At 38.2% G+C, this 16,271-nt stretch overlaps 1 protein-coding gene across 1 annotated transcript; it reads right to left on the bottom strand.

The window, feature by feature from the left end:
- Positions 1 to 14,403: 14,403 nt before the first annotated feature.
- On the bottom strand, positions 14,404 to 15,363 carry LOC308342651 (olfactory receptor 2L2-like; the record flags this gene model as incomplete). Its single annotated transcript, XM_080803232.1, has 1 exon — positions 14,404 to 15,363. The coding sequence occupies one exon, from the start codon at positions 15,361 to 15,363 to the stop codon at positions 14,404 to 14,406; it is 960 nt and encodes a 319-aa protein (XP_080659358.1).
- Positions 15,364 to 16,271: the final 908 nt, after the last annotated feature.

The following is a 16,271-nucleotide window of genomic DNA, read 5'->3' as shown; positions in this document are numbered from 1 at the left end:
GTTATTAGCTCCCGAGGTAGGATTTGAATACAATCAGTTTGACTTCAGAGCCTAATGTGTTTAAGGAATCCCCAAATTTCTGCCTCATAGGTGTACTTCAAGACTAAAGGAGGCAATGCTTATAAAACACTTAGGACAGTGCTAGACAATAGGTAAACATTCAGTAAATTTAAATAATTATTAATAAGCAATACCCTCAATATACTTTGTCAGTACCTGAGAAGTACACTGTTATTAAATTTAGTCCTATTCTGTTGAGGACACTCAAAAATTATCACAAATCATGATACAGGCCCCATTCATGTTCCAATGCAATCCCTTTTCTCTAGACTTCATGCACTGCCATGACTCAAGAAAAAATTATAGCTTTTTCCTATCTCAGTGATTCTCTACTTAGAACCCTATAGAATTGGATATTTCAAATTACCTTTTTCCCCTGAGAATCTGTGATAACAACATAAAACCATGGCAAGACATTCCTGCCATCTGAGTTCCACCTGTTCTTAAAGACCCTCTCTCTCGAAGGTGACTCCAAGGGTTGGGATCATCATAACTTTTGGTGTTAATCTAGATCTCAGTCCAACAATAGCATTAGAGAGAAACAAAACATGATGTATTAGGGTATAGTTTTCCAGTCTGATATGTTTGAAAAATATAACATAGTGGGGAGGATCAGATGTGGTGACGGTATTGAAAGGGTTTGGGACCTTCTAGCAAGCACAATAAAGAGTTGGAAAAGTATATTAGGACAATCTTATCCATAAGGGTATCTTGAGTCTTGTAAAAATTGTTGGACATATATGCCTAGGTTACTTACCAGAAATTGGTTTATAAAGTCTGGGGAAACTAGATGTTTTTCTTACGTCAATTTAGGTTAACACTGTTAAATAGGAACTTCCCTGCCCCACTGTACTATAGTGCACATTATTAAAATCTGAAAGTAAAGAAGTATAATTTTTGTAATATGGTTTGAAAACTGAAAATCAGAGTTCATAATAGCATTAGCATTTTTAATAATAGCATTATCATTAACTGGAAGACCAATAAAGAATATGGGTGTTTTAAGGAACAAGTGGCATTATCCACTCTGTTTAAACATCAGATTTCTCCATAGAATCTTTCTCAGAGCCCCCAACAACTTCTTGTTCCTTAGGCTTTAGATGAGGAGGGTTAGCATGGGGATAATTATTACTTCAAACACACAGATTCTGTTCCAACTCTGAGGGGAGAGAACAACCTGAAGTCATGTAGCTAATCATGGCTGGACCAAAGTAGAGACTTACCACACCAAGGTGGGAGAAGCAGGTAGCTAGAGATTTGTTTTCACCCTCAGGGGAGTTCATGTGAAGGACAGTAAGGTAGATGAGTGTGCAGGATGTCAGAATAAGTCTAAAAGATGAGAAGAAAAAACAATGCTGGACAATAATATCACTTTTTCATAGGTTATTTTCTCACAGGAGACCTTCACATAAGAAATCTTGAATTTTCATGTTCCACAAGCAGAGAAATGCATGGCAAAAGTTTTGCACATTAAGGAGAGGAGTACACTCCTAGCCCATGAACCAGTTGCCATTTGTTTAGACTCAAGATGTCATAATGGCCAGGTATCTGAGTGGGATACAGATGCCCTGACAATGGTCAAAGACCATGAGAGTCAGGACAACACACTAAGCCACTCCTAGCTTCAAGTAAAGAAAGGTTTATACTCTACAGCCAATGAAAGAGATGTATCTATGTCCAGGGAAGTTGGTGGCCATCTTGAGAAGAGTGGTAAAGATTTGCATTAGGTCCATGAGGGAGAGATGGCTGAGCAGGAAGTACACGAGGTTGTGGAGGTAAATATCACCCGTATCAGCAGGGCTAGGATGGAGTTTCCCATCCTGGCCACCCCAAGAATCACAAAGACAATGGAAATGGGGAGGCCAACATGCTGAAAGTAAGATAAAAAGCCCAGAAGAATGAAATATGTGGTTGAGAATCTATTTCCCTGCTCCAGATCTTAGTCTACTAGCTTGATCTGAAAGGTTATGGGAGAAAATACACAGAGTGTTACTGCTGTTCTCATATAAATGCACCACTGTTTCACATCTACTTATGAAAGTTGCATATATATTGCAATATGTTTGAAAGTAGGAAATGTTAATGGTTTGGTATCCATTGTTATTTAAATATAGTATTTAGCAATGTATCTGGCAGGATCAGCAAACCTAATGAAGAATGTTGATTTTGATCATATTATATTATATTGCTTAACACAGTGTTGCTATCATGTCTTGAGGGTTACAAGTTTAATTTTTAGTTCCTATGAAAATCTCCCTATGTCCTTGTAATGTGATATACACTCTTTCTAAGTAAACATGGTTTACGTTCTACAACCACTGGAATCTCTGCATATCTATGCTTTTAGATTAACCATCTATATTTAAATTCATCCTTGGGATACTTACAGATCACTAAGCAAGTAGCTTGATCAGTAATGGGTCAAGCATCTTATGGCTCTAGTCATTGGGACTAGACTAGAATGCCTTGAAAGTGACTTGGACTGGCTCTCCTGGCCCTTGTGATTTATAAATCAATATAGACTGATTAAAAGAACATTATAATTGTTTTTATCTTTATCTATTTTATCTTTATCTATCTACACTTTATGTATTATATTACTTTTCCCCCATGTGACAAATATATCCATTTGTGCAAATCCTTCCATAAAATTCAGTGTCTCTCATCTAAAATCTTGGCTTTGTCCCTCTGTTATTGACATTTTGTGCCATCTCCCACTATAGGGTGAGGTGGCTAGAACCTAAAAAAATAATATATATTATATATCCAAATACTCTCTTGACATGGAATTGGGAAGGAATGGATTCCCAGAAACTTAAAAGCAATTTCTCATTGTTTTGTTCTTGTGTATTTTTTGTTTTGTTTTTTGTTTTAATTTTCTTGAAGATTTTATTTATCCATTTTGGAAAGGGAGAGAAAGAGAGCACAAACAGGCACAGTGGGAGGGAGAGGGAGTATCAGGCTCCCTGCTGAGCAGAGAGCCCAACGTGGGGCTTAATCCTAGGACCCTGGGATCAGGACCTGAGCCAAAGGGAGACACTTAACTGACTGAGCTACCCAGGCACCCCTAGTCATTATATTATTTAGTTATATCAGCTCAGTGGAGTTTCATCTGTAGTCATTCATTTTACATGTAACATGTACTAGGCTAAATCTCCTTTCTTTGTTGATCGGCATCTTGCTGACATCTCTGTTAGAACCTGTAACTTCTTATGTGCAGTCCAGTGTTAAAATTTTGTCTTATATCCATTCAAAGCTTTCCCACTCCCACTGCAGGCTAGATTTGTAGCTCCAGGGACATGAATGGGGAGAGGATGTGGTCTGCCATTTTACTCGTTCTCTCATTCCCTCCCTTTGGAGTCTTCAGGAGGGCATTGTAGTCTGCCTTTAGGACACCTCCTCCATCTCCCTATTCTAAGCTCCAGCTCCCCTGGTGTATTCACACAGAGAATAAGGAAAAGGAAAGGGATACATGTTTTGTATTGGCTGCTGTTGTGTGATGGTTTTTTGATGTACAAATTTGGCTGGGTTGAACTATATTCCCCAGTTATTTACAAACATTAACATAGGTGTTGTTGTGGGGGTATTTTGCAGTTGTGATAAAAGTCATTATTGAGGGCATCTGTGTGGCTCAGTTGCTTAAGCCTCCAACTCTTCCAATTAATTATTTTTATTAACATATAATGTATTATTTGTCCCAGGGGTATAGGTCTGTGAATTGTCAGGATTACACATTTCACAGCACTCACCATATCACATACTCTCCTCAATGTCCGTAACCCAACCACCCTCTCCCTACTCCCCCAGCACCCCTCAGTTTGTTTGGTGAGATTAAGAGTCTTTTATGGTTTCTCTCTCTCCCAATCCCATTTTGTTTCATTTGTTCCTTCCCTATCACCCACAACCCCCCACCCTGCCTCTCAAATTCCTCAAATCAGAGAGATCATATGATAATTGTCTTTCTCTGATTGACTTATTGTGTTCAATCTGATACCTTCTAATCCCACCCAAGCCATTGTAAATGGTAAGATTTCATTTCTTTTGATGGCTGCATAGTATTCCATTGTGTATATATACCACTTCTTCTTTGTCCATTCATCTGTTGATGGACACCTAGGTTCTTTCCATAATTTGGCTATTGTGGACATTGCTGCTATAAACATTTGTGTGCTCTTGCCCCTTTGGATCACTACATTTGTACTTTAGGGTAAATACCCAGTTGTGTGATTGCTGGGTTGTAGGGTAGCTCTATTTTCAACTTTTTGAGGAAACTCCATGCTGTTTTCCAGAGTGGTTGCATCAGCTTGTATTCCCACGAACAGTGTAGGGGGGTTCCCCTTATTCCACAACCTCTCCAACATGTGTCGTTTTCTGACTGGTTAATTTTAGACATTCTGACTGGTGTGAGACATTATCTCATTGTTGTTTTGATTTGTATTTCTCTGATGCCGATTGATGTTGAGTAGTTCTTCATGTGTCTGTCGGCCATCTGGATGCATTCTTTGCAGAAATGTCCGTTCATGTCCTCTGCCCATTTCTTGATTGGATTATTTGTTCTTTGGGTATTGAGTTTGATAAGTTCTTTGTAGATTTTGGATACTAAACCTTTATCTGATATGTCATTTGTGAATATCTTCTCCCATTCTGGCGGTTGTCTTTTGGTTTTGTTGACTGTTTCCTTTGCTGTGCAAAAACGTTTGGTCTTGATGAAGTCCCAATAGTTCATTTTTGCCTTTGCTTCCCTTGCCTTTGGCGATGTGTCTAGGAAGAAGTTGCTGCAGCTGCTGTAGAAGAGGTTGCTGCCTGCATTCTCCTCCAGGATTTTGATGGATTCCTGTCTCACATGGAGGTCTCTCATCCATTTTGAGTTTGTCTTTGTGTGTGGAATAAGGAAATTGTCCAGTTTAATTCATCAGTACCTAGCTTCCCAATTTCCTAACACCATTTGTTGAAGAGACAGTCTCTTTCCATTGGACACTTTTTCCTGCTTTGTTGAAGATTAGCTGACCATAAAGTTGAGGGTCTATTTCTGGGCTCTCTATCTGTTCCATTGATCTTTGGGTCTGTTTTGGGGACAGTACCATACTGTCTTGATGATTATAGCTTTGTAATAGATCTTGAAGTCTGGAATTATGATGCCACAAACTTTGAATTTCGTTTTCAACATTCCTCTTGCTCTTCAAGGTCTTTTCTTGTTCCATATAAATTTTAGCATTATTTTTTTCCATTTCTTTGAAAAAAAAATTGATGGCATTTTGATAGGGATTGCATTAAACATGTAGAATGCTTTAGGTATCATAGACATTTTCACAATATTTGTTCTTCCAATCCATGAGCAAGAAACGTTTTTCCATTTCTTTGTGTATTCCTCAATTTCTTTCATGAGTAATTTACAGTTTTCTGAGTACATATTCTTTGCCTCGTTGGTTAGGTTTATTCCTAGATATCTTATGGGTTTTGGTGCAGTTGTAAATGGGATTGACTCCTTAATTTCTTTTTCTTCTGTGTTGCTGTTGGTGGATAGAAATGCAATTGATTTCTGTGCATTGATTTCATATCCTGGAACTTTACTGAATTCTTGTATGAGTTCTAGCAGTTCTGAAGTGGAGTCTTCTAGGTTTTATGCATAAAGTATCATATCATCTGCAAAGAGTGAGAATTTGACATCTTTGCCAATTTGATGCCTTTAATTTCTTTTTGTTGTCTGATTGCTGAGGCTAGGACTTCTAGTACTATGTTGAATAGCAGTGGTGATAGTGGACGTCACTGCTGTGTTCCTGACCTTGGGGGGAAAGCTCTCAGTATTTCCCCATTGAGAATGATATTTGTTGTGGGTTTTTCATAGATGGCTTTGATGATTTTGAGGTATGTACACTCTATCCCTACACTTGAAGTGTTTTGATCAAGAAAGGATGCTATATTTTGTCAAGTGCTCATTCAGCATCTATAGAGAATATCATACAATTCTTCTTCCTTCTTTTATTAATTTTTTTATCACATTGATTGGTTTGCAGATGTTGAACCAATCTTGCAGTCCTGGAATAAATCCAACTTGGTCGTGGTGAATAATTCTTTTAATGGACTGTTGGATCCTATTGGTTAGTATTTTGGTGAGAATTTTTGCATCTGTGTTTATCAAGGATATTGGTCTCTAATTCTTTTTGATGGGATCTTTGTCTGGCTTGGGATCAACGTAATGTTGGCCTCTTAAATGAGTTTGGATGTTTTTCTTCCATTTCTATTTTTGGAACAGTTTCAGGAGAATAAGACATAAGTCTTCTTTAAATGTTTGGTAAAATACCCCTGCAAAGATGGCTGGTCCTGGGCTCTTGTTTGTTGGGAATTTTTTTTTTGTCATCTTATTTATTTTTAATTTTTTATTTCTTTTCAGCATAACAGTATTCATTGTTTTTTCACCACAACCAGTGTTCCATGCAATCCGTGCCCTCCCCAATACCCTCCACCTGGTTCCCCCAACCTTCCACCCCCCGCCCCTTCAAAACCCTCAGGTGGTTTTACAGAGCCCATAGTCTCTCATGGTTCACCTCCCCTTCCAATTTCCCTCAACTCCCTTCTCCTCTCCATCTCCCCATGTCCTCCGTGTTATTTGTTATGCTCCACAAATAAGTGAAACCATATGATACTAGACTCTCTCTGTTTGACTTATTTCACTCAGCATAATCTCCTACAGTCCCGTCCATGTTGCTACAAAAGTTGGGTATTCATCCTTTCTGATGGAGGCATAATACTCCATAGTGTGTATGGACCACATCTTCCTTATCCATTCATCCGTTGAAGGGCATCTTGGTTCTTTCCACAGTTTGGCGACCATGGCCATGGCTGCTATAAACATTAGGGTACACATGGCCCTTCTTTTCACTACATCTGTATCTTTGGGGTAAATACCTGTAGTGCAGTTGCAGAGTCAGAGTCATAGGGAAGCTCTATTTTTAATTTCTTGAGGAATCTCCACACTGTTCTCCAAAGTGGCTGCACCAACTTGCATTCCCATCAACAGTGTAAGAGGGTTCCCCTTTCTCCACATCCTCTCCAACACACGTTGTTTCCTATCTTGTTAATTTTGGCCGTCTAACTGGTGTAAGGTGGTATCTCAATGTGGTTTTAATTTGAATCTCCCTGATGGCTAGTGATGATGAACATTTTTTCATGTGTCTGGTAGCCATTTGTATGTCTTCATTGGAGAAGTGTCTGTTCATATCTTCTGCCCATTTTTTAATATGATTGTCTGTTTTGTGTGTGTTGAGTTTGAGGACTTCTTTATAGATCCTGGATATCAACCTTTTGTCTGTACTGTCATTGGCAAATATCTTCTCCCATTCCGTGGGTTGCCTCTTTGTTTTGTTGACTGTTTCCTTCGCTGTGCAGAAGCTTTTGATCTCGATGAAGTCCTAAAATTTCATTTTTGCTTTTGTTTCCATCGACTTTGGAGACATATCTTGAAAGAAGTTGCTGTGGCTGATATCAAAGAGGTTACTGCCTATGTTCTCCTCGAGGATTCTGATGGATTCCTGTCTCACGTTGGGAGATTTTTGATGACTGCTTAAATTTCCTTACTGGTTATGGGCCTGTTCAGGTTTTCTAGTTCTTCCTGGTTCAGTTTTGGTAGTTGACACGTCTCTAGAAATATATCCATTTCTTCCAGATTGTCAAAATTGCTGGCATATAGTTGCTCATAATATGTTCTTCTAATTGTATTCTTTGGTGTTGGTTGTGATCTCTCCTCTTTCATTCATGCTTTTATTTACTTGGGTCCTTTCTCTTTTCTTTTTGATAAGTCTGGCCAGGGGGTTATCAGTCTCATTAATTCTTTCAAAGAACCATCTCCAAGTTTCATTGATTTGTTCTATTCTTCTTTTGGTTTCTATTTCATTGTTTCCTGCTCTTGTCTTTATTATTTCTCTTCTGCTGGGTTTAGGCTTTCTTTGCAGTTCTTTCTCCAGCTCCTTTAGGTGTAGGGTTAGGTTGTATACTTGAGACCTTTCTTGTTTCTTGAGAAAAGTTTGTATAGCTATATACTTTTCTTTCATGTCTGCTTTTGCTGTGTCTCAAAGATTTCAAACAGTTGTGTTTTCATTATCATTTGTTTCCATGATTTTTTTAAAATTCTTCTTTAATTTCCTGGTTGACCCATTCATTCTTTTCTTTTTAATACTTCATTTATTTACTTGACAGACAGAGCTCAGAAGTAGGAAGAGAGGCATTCAGAGAGAGGGGGGAAAGTAGGCTCACTGCTGAGAAGAGAGCCCGATGCAGGGCTTGATCCCAGGACCCTGAGATCATGACCTGAACCGAAGGCAGAGTCTTTAACCCACTGAGGCTCCCAGGCGCCCTGACCCATTCATTCTTTAGTAGGATGCTCTTTAGCCTCCACGTATTTGAGTTCTTTCCAACTTTCCTTTTGTGACTGAGTTCTAGCTTCAGAGCATTGTTGTCTGAAAATATGCAGGGAATGACCCAAATCTTTTGATACCAGCCGAGACCTGATTTGTGACTAGGATGTGATCTATTCTGGAGAATGTTCCATGTGCACTGAGAAGAATGTGTTCTGTTGCTTTGGGATGGAATGTTCTGAATATATCTGTGATGTCGATTTGGCCCAATGTGTCATTTAATGCCTTTATTCCCTTGTTGGTATTTTGCTTGTACGATATGTCCATTTCAGTGAGGGGGGCGTTAATGTCCTCTACTATTATTGTATTATTGTCAATATGTTTCTTTGATTTTGTTATTAATTGGTTTATATAATTGGCTGCTCTCCTGTTAGAGGCATAGATATTTAAATAGTTAGATCTTTGGGTAGGACAGACACTTTAAGTATGATATAGTGTCCTTCCTCATCTCTTATTATAGTCTTTGCCTTAAAATCTAATTTATCTGATATAAGGATTGTTACCCCACCTTTCTTTTGATATCCATTAGCGTATGAATTGTTTTCCACCCCCTCAGTTTAAATCTGGAGGTGTCTTTGGGTTTATAATGAGTTTCTTGTAGGCAACATATCAATGGGTTTTTTGTTTGTTTGTTTGTTTTTTTGTTCTTTGTCATTCTGATACCCTGTGTCTTTTGATAGGGGAATTTAGCCCATTTACATTCAGGGTAACTATTGAAAGATATGAATTTAGCACCATTGTATTACCTGTAAGGTGACTGTTATTGTATATTGTCTCTGTTCTTTTCTGGTCTACAATTTCTAGGCTCTCTCTTTGTTTAGAGTGCCCCTTTCGATATCTCCTCTAGGGCTGATTTGGTGTTTACAAATTATTTTAGTTTTTGTTTGTTCTGGAAGCTTTTTATCTCTCCTTCTATTTTCAATGATAGCCTAGCTGAATATAGTATTCTTGGCTGCATATTTTTCTCATTTAGTGCTCTGAATATATCATGCCAGTCCTTTCTCGGGTGCCAGGTCTCTGTGAATAAGTCTGCTGACAATTTAATATTTCTACCCTTGTATATTACAGACCTCTTGTCTCAAACTGCTTTCAGGATTTTATCTTTGTCATTAAGACTTCTATGTTTTATTATTAGTTAGTGGGGTGTGGACCTATTTTTATTGATTTTGAGGGAGATTCTCTGTACCTCCTGGATTTTGATGCTTGTTCCCTTTGCCATATTAAGGGAATTCTCCACTATAATTTGCTCCAATATACCTTCTGCCCCTCTCTCTCTTTCTTCTTCTTCTGGGATTCCAGTTACTCTAATATTGTTTCATATTATGGCATCACTTACCTCTCAAATTCTCCCTTTGTGGTCTAGTAGTTATCTCACTTTTGCTCAGCTTCTTTATTCTCTGTCATTTGTTCTTCTATATCACCATTTCTCTCTTCTGCCTCATTTATCCTAGCCGTAAGAGCCTCCTTATTTTATTGCACCTCATTAATATCTTTTATTTTTAATTTTAATTTGGTGGGATTTTAGTTTTTATTTCAAGAGAAAGGGATTTTATTTCTCTGGAAATTGTTTCTCTAATATCTTCCATGCTTTTTTTTTTTTTAGCTCAGCTAGCACCTGTATAATCGTCATTGTGAACTCTAGTTCTGACATATTACCAATATCCACATTGATTAGGTACCTAGCTGTCGGTAATTTGTGTTTTTTGTTTGTTTGTTTGTTGTGAGTTTTTCCACCTTGTCATTTTATCCAGACAAGAATATATGAACAAGAGAATAAAATACTAAAATGATGGCAAATAACCAAGAAAAATGTATGCTAACTAAATCAGAAGAGACCCAAAACGAGGGGGAGAAGAAAGAGGAAATAAATAAATAAAAATTTAAAAAAAAAGAAATCATATATATATGTAGAACTGAGTCACCCACTTGATTTTGGGTATATGCTGGTCTCTTAGAAGAAACTACCTCCCAAAATTTTAAAGAAAGAAAAGCTTATATATACACAAAAATAAGGGTAAACACGATGAAGGGAAGGAATATAAATATAAAGATGACAATTAAAAAATTTAAAAAATGAATTGTTAAAATAAGTTGGTTGGAAAAAGAAAAGATTGAAAAAAAAAAGAGAGAATGTGATCAGGCTGGAGACTAGAACAAAGCCATGTGCTAGATTTAGGGTATATTTTGATCTATTAGAATAAATCGTGTCCCAAAATTTTACAGAAAAAAAAAAACCCTATATGTATAAACAAAATAAGGTTAATTATAATGAAGGGATAAAATATTACTATAATAATGAAGATTTATAAAAAATATTTTAACAAAGTTATTGTTAAGATAAACTAGTTAAAAAACATTAAAAAAGGAAAGAGTAAAAGTTAAAAAATAGAATAAGAGGGACACCTGGGTGGCTCAGTCAGTTAAGCTGCTGCCTTTGGCTCAGTTCATGATCCCAGGGTCCTGGGATCAAGTCCCACATTGGGCTCCTTCCTCTGGAGGGAGGCTGCTTCTCCCTCCAGCCTCTGCCTGCCACTCTGCCTGCTTATACGCGTTCTCTCTCTCTCTCTCTCTGACAAGTAAATAAATAAATAAAACCTTTAAAAAATAAAATAAGAAAAAAAATAAAACTAAAAAAAAAACTTTTCAAGACTAAAGGATCATGAGGGAAAATCTATGAATTCTACTTGTTGTTTTCCCCTAGCTCTGGAGTTCTGCTCTTCTCTTGATCAGTGAGCTTGGTCTTGGCTGCATGTTTTTGCTGATCTGGGGAAGGGGGCCTCTGGCAGTGATTCTCAAACGTCTTTGCCCAAGGCAGAATTGCACTGCCCTTGCCAGGGGCCAGGATAAGTAATCTGCTCGGGTTCATTCTTGTTAGTTTTTTGTTCTCTGAATTCTTTTTGTACAGCTTTGGAGGACTGGAATGAAAACAGCTGCCTACCAATCTCTGGCTGGAGGAGCCAAGAGCTTGGACCCCTTTTCATCACTGATCCCTCAGAGAAAAGCAGTCAATCACTCCTGTTTCCCTGGTCTCCGCCCACACTTTGTGCTCACCTGGCCTATGATGGAGCTTTTCTATCCCTTGCCCACATTCTTGTTTGGAGGCTCCACACCAAGCAGATTCCTGGCACGTGCTCCTGTGCTGCTCCTCCCAGAGGATCTGGATCTGCCACTTGTGGGGTCCCTGCTTGAAAAGCAGTGGACCAGCTGAGCCTTGGATCACAGTTTAAGGTAACCCCAATCTGAGAGCTCACTTTTCAGCTACATTTCTGTAGTTGGCTTCCCTGCTCCAATACGTGGCAGCTCTGCAACACTCAGACACCCACTATCCTTCTGTGACCCTGAGACACCTGAGACCACATTGTCCCCTTGAGGGCTCCACACCCGCTTAGCCTCTGGAACGATGTGCCTCAGTGGAGCAGACTTCTAAAAGTTCTGATTTTTGTGCTCTCTTGCTCTATTCCTTGCCAGAACATGGCCCCTCCCCCTACAGTCTATCTTCCCATCATTTCAGATTCATTTCTCCACACATCCTACCTTCCAGAAAGTGGTCAATTTTCTGTTCCTATAATTGCTGCTCTTCTCTTCTATCTCCTGTTGAGTTTTTAGGTGTTTGGAATTATTTGATAACTATTTAGCTGAACTCCTGGAACCTGATGTCATTTCAGTCTATTACTACTCAACCATTTTGCTTTGATAGAGCCGTAGTGTGTCTTTTAAAAAATATGATTCAATAGAATTTTTGAGAACACATTTGTACTCCTGGTACTAGAAAATAATCATGAAAACAAAATTGTTCATTCAAAATTTTTGATATTTTATTAACATGATACCAAATGGATATAATATGTTCATCCAACTCTAGCTCACCAATGTGTTACAGCTTCACTTTTTCTATGATCACACTGAAAGAATATAACTGAAGGACTTAGATGCAAATATTCCAGAAAGCATTCTGCAAGACATTTTGCAAAATGTTTGGTGAAACATTGTTTACTTAATCTTACCCTAGGAAGTTCTTATTAACATTTTAAGACCCAGAAAATGTTACATTAAAAACAAATCTTTTAAGCTTTTTTTTAAACTAAATCTTCTCTACTTTGACACTGAACTTGTTTTACCTACCAATTATCCATATTAATATATTTTTAAAGATCTTATGAATTTATTTACTTATTTGACAGACATAGATCGCAAGTATGTGGAGAGTCAGGCAGAGAGAGAGGAGGAAGCAGGTTCCCTGCTGAGCAGAGTGCCTGATGTAGGGTTCGATCCCAGGACCCTGGGATCATGACCTGGGCTGAAGGCAGAGTCTTAACCCACTGAGCCACCCAGATGCCCCATCCCTGCTAATATTTTCAATATTCTTGTGTTTAGTGGAACTGAAATTTAGAAATGTTGAGCTGATATTATAAACATTATCAATTGACAAGGTGTTATTTTTTTCCTAGAAATTCTAAACAAATAATATTTTTTTTATTTTGGCATAATGTTTTTAATATTCTTGCTAACTGACACAGAATTATTTTACCTTTGAATGGAAAAATCCACTTTCTGTGAAAGCAATTAGAAATAAATAAGCAGATAAGCATATAGCCTTTATAATTATTTTTGTTAATATAAAACATTTTAATCAATTTTGCTTTGAAATAGAAGTATAATATATTGACATCTTGCTTTTAAGAAAAATTATAAGAAGCACAACAATGACTCAATGAGTAAAAATGAGTAAAAATAAATAATTTAGACTACTATAGCTTCTAATGTATGTAGAAATATATAAGGGAGAAGAGAAAGTAGCATTAAAAAGGGTAAGAAGGAAATATAGAAAAAGACATGGACTGGCTTTGCCAATAAAGTTCAGTACTGAATCCACTAATCAAATTCACATTGCAAACAATTTGCAAGGTTTGGGACATACAGAAGGAGGCATTTGTGCTGGACAGAGATAATTATTACCCAGTCATCCTTGTAGGGAACTGGGGAGGTTGCACAGGGTGAGAGGTATTGAATTAAGATCTGTGAAGGAAGTTCAGGCAAAGAGCAGGGAGGCACATGACTTTTTATGCAGATGTAATAGCCTGTGTAAATGTGCAGAGTTTTGAGAGAACATGACACCTGGAGATTCTGCAAGCTGCCTGGCACTGGTGGAGCTTAAGAAGATGGTGGAATTTGTGGGTAAACTCACTAAAACATGTCATACAAGGCCTTTCTGTCACATAGGAGAATCTGTAATTTACCCCATAGATTATGGGAAGCCACTGATAAAGGATGAACCCCTGAAAAGGAGGATGGGTTTCTTCACAGAGACAAATCACACTGGTAGGATTGAGCATAAATCATAACGAAGGAAAGGGTCAGAGCTGGAACATTTGTATGCAATTATTGATAGAGATTATGGAAAGAAACGTGGAGTGGGTAAACACAACCATGATATTTAGGAGGTTAAAGGACATGGTTTATTGTTACCAGATGGGTAAAAGTGAAGATTGTTAGGAAGTGCTTATTTTTGCTTTATTCACTGGCTCAAAAACCTGAAACTAATGGATATTTGGAAGTTTGTAACTGATGAAATCTGAAAAGAGTTGTGATTTCACAAAAATTATGCATTTTCTTCCCAAGCACATTATAATTGTCTTATACCTTTTCTACATCTAAAAGAAAGAAGAGGGTTTTTCCATTGCAATTGATAAGAAATGAAGCAAGGTGAGGGGATTAGGTGAAAGCTCTTATTCATATAGGGAATTGGTTGTGATTTAGACCTCTTAAAATGGTATAGTTGTTTTTTCCTCTCTTTTCTGAGAATTCTTGCTTTCGTTATGTGAAACTGATATTATCAGGAGATAAGAGAAGAGGAAATGGGGACACAGGGAGTCCCATTGTTTCCTCAGACCCTGCTGCCTCCCAGGGATATTTGATATTGGAAGTTTTGTGTCTAGTAACTGAAACATGGAAGCCTATTCTGAATAGGACATTTCCTCAGTACCTTCTTCATTGAGCCCACAACCTCTCTGTTCCTTAGACTGTAGATAAGAGGGTTCAGCATGGGAGTGAGGATGGTGTCAAACATAAAGAGACCCTGGTTCAGGATGGGGGTGTGGGAAGATCCAGGCCTCATGTATATCAGCATGGCTGGGCCATAGTAAAAGATGACCACAGTCAGATGGGAGGAGCAGGTAGCCAGGGCCTTACTCTTTCCCTCACGGGAATTTATTTGAAGGACCTGCAGAAAGATTAGGGTGTAGGAGGTCAGGATGAAACTTACGGGGAGAAGAACCACAACAATGCTGGTCACTAGTACTCCTTTCTCATAGGCTGAGATGTCCTCACAAGATAATTTCAAGATGGCCTTGACCTCACAGAAAAAGTGGTGGAGTACCCGGGGGCCACAGAGGGGAAAGTGCATGGCATAGGCTGTGTGGGCCAAAGATGCCAGAGTCCCTCCCACCCAGGATCCAATGGTCATTTTCTGGGACACCTGGTGGCTGATAATAATTGGATACTTAAGAGGATTGCAGATAGCCACATAGCGGTCATAAGACATGAGGGTCAAGAGTAGACACTCAGCAATCCCCAGAGTCAAAGTGAAGAAGATCTGGGTTCCACAGCCAATCAGGGAAATCTTCTTTTTTCCTGAGAAAAAGTTAACCAGCATTTTTGGCACTATGCTAGAGATGAAAGCCAGGTCAATGAGAGAGAGCTGGCTAAGCAGGAAATACATGGAGGTGTGGAGGTGGGGATCTGCCCAGATGAGGAGGATCAAGGTGATGTTTCCTGTGATAGCCATGGTATAGATGAGGAAGACAACAGAGACAAGGAGACCTGGATGTCTCATCCCAGGAAAAAGGCCCAGGAGAATGAAATCTGTGCTCAATGTCTCATTTCCTGTCTCCATGATTTCTCCTTAGCAACTTTACCTGAAAGACAGTGGGTGCTTTCATAATACATGCATATAAAGCAGGTCCATATAATACAGCAATTGACTGCATAATACGAACTGTTTTTTGGGGGAGCTGAAAACATAATTTTCTTACTTCATAAAGATGTTCAAGTCGCAGTACAGGAATTAACCAGAACATGAAATGACACATTTTTTTCCATCAATGCTCCAACACATTCTATATTTAGTTGTTCTACATCAACTTTAATTCTCCTCTTTCAATAAGCTAAATAATTCTTAAATTCATACAGCTGTTTTTGTTTTTGTTTTTTATAATAACGGTTGTAGTAAAAATGATTTTGGCATAGCGTAAGAATGCTCTGATAAAATATTTTTGTGATTCAGGTGTAACATATACTAAATATGTCACATGAACTAAACTATATTTTTGGAAACCCCAATATCATGTATTTAACTTGTTGAAGTTCCATCAGAATGTGGACTATTGAGTGTTCCAATACACGCTCAAGCCTCAATAACATTTATCTGTTCAGTAGAATGGGTTTTGTTAGTCTCCCTTTGTTGTATGTATTCAGAGAATCAACAAGCAGCAAGCTTAAATTCAATGCCTTTAAGAAGGGGTAGAAAGGACACATTTTTTTTCCTCTTCAATTGAATTATATTTGTAGGTGATATTACATTAGCTTAAGAGGTGCAACATACTTATTGGACAACTTGATAGGTTATGCTAATCTCACCACAAGTGTAGCTATTATCTGACATCATGTGAATCTATTTCAATACCATTGACTATATCCCCTATTCTGTACCTGGAAGGCTGTACCTCCCATTCCCCTTCACCCATATTTGCCCATCTCTGCCACCCTTTCCCAGTTCCAGGCATGACCAGTTTGTTTTACATG

Source organism: Martes martes (genome assembly GCF_963455335.1).
Source record: "Martes martes genome assembly, chromosome: 5".
Taxonomy (NCBI): domain Eukaryota; kingdom Metazoa; phylum Chordata; class Mammalia; order Carnivora; family Mustelidae; genus Martes; species Martes martes.
The sequence above is the reverse complement of the archived record's forward strand: the minus strand, read 5'-3'. Positions and strand labels throughout refer to the sequence as shown.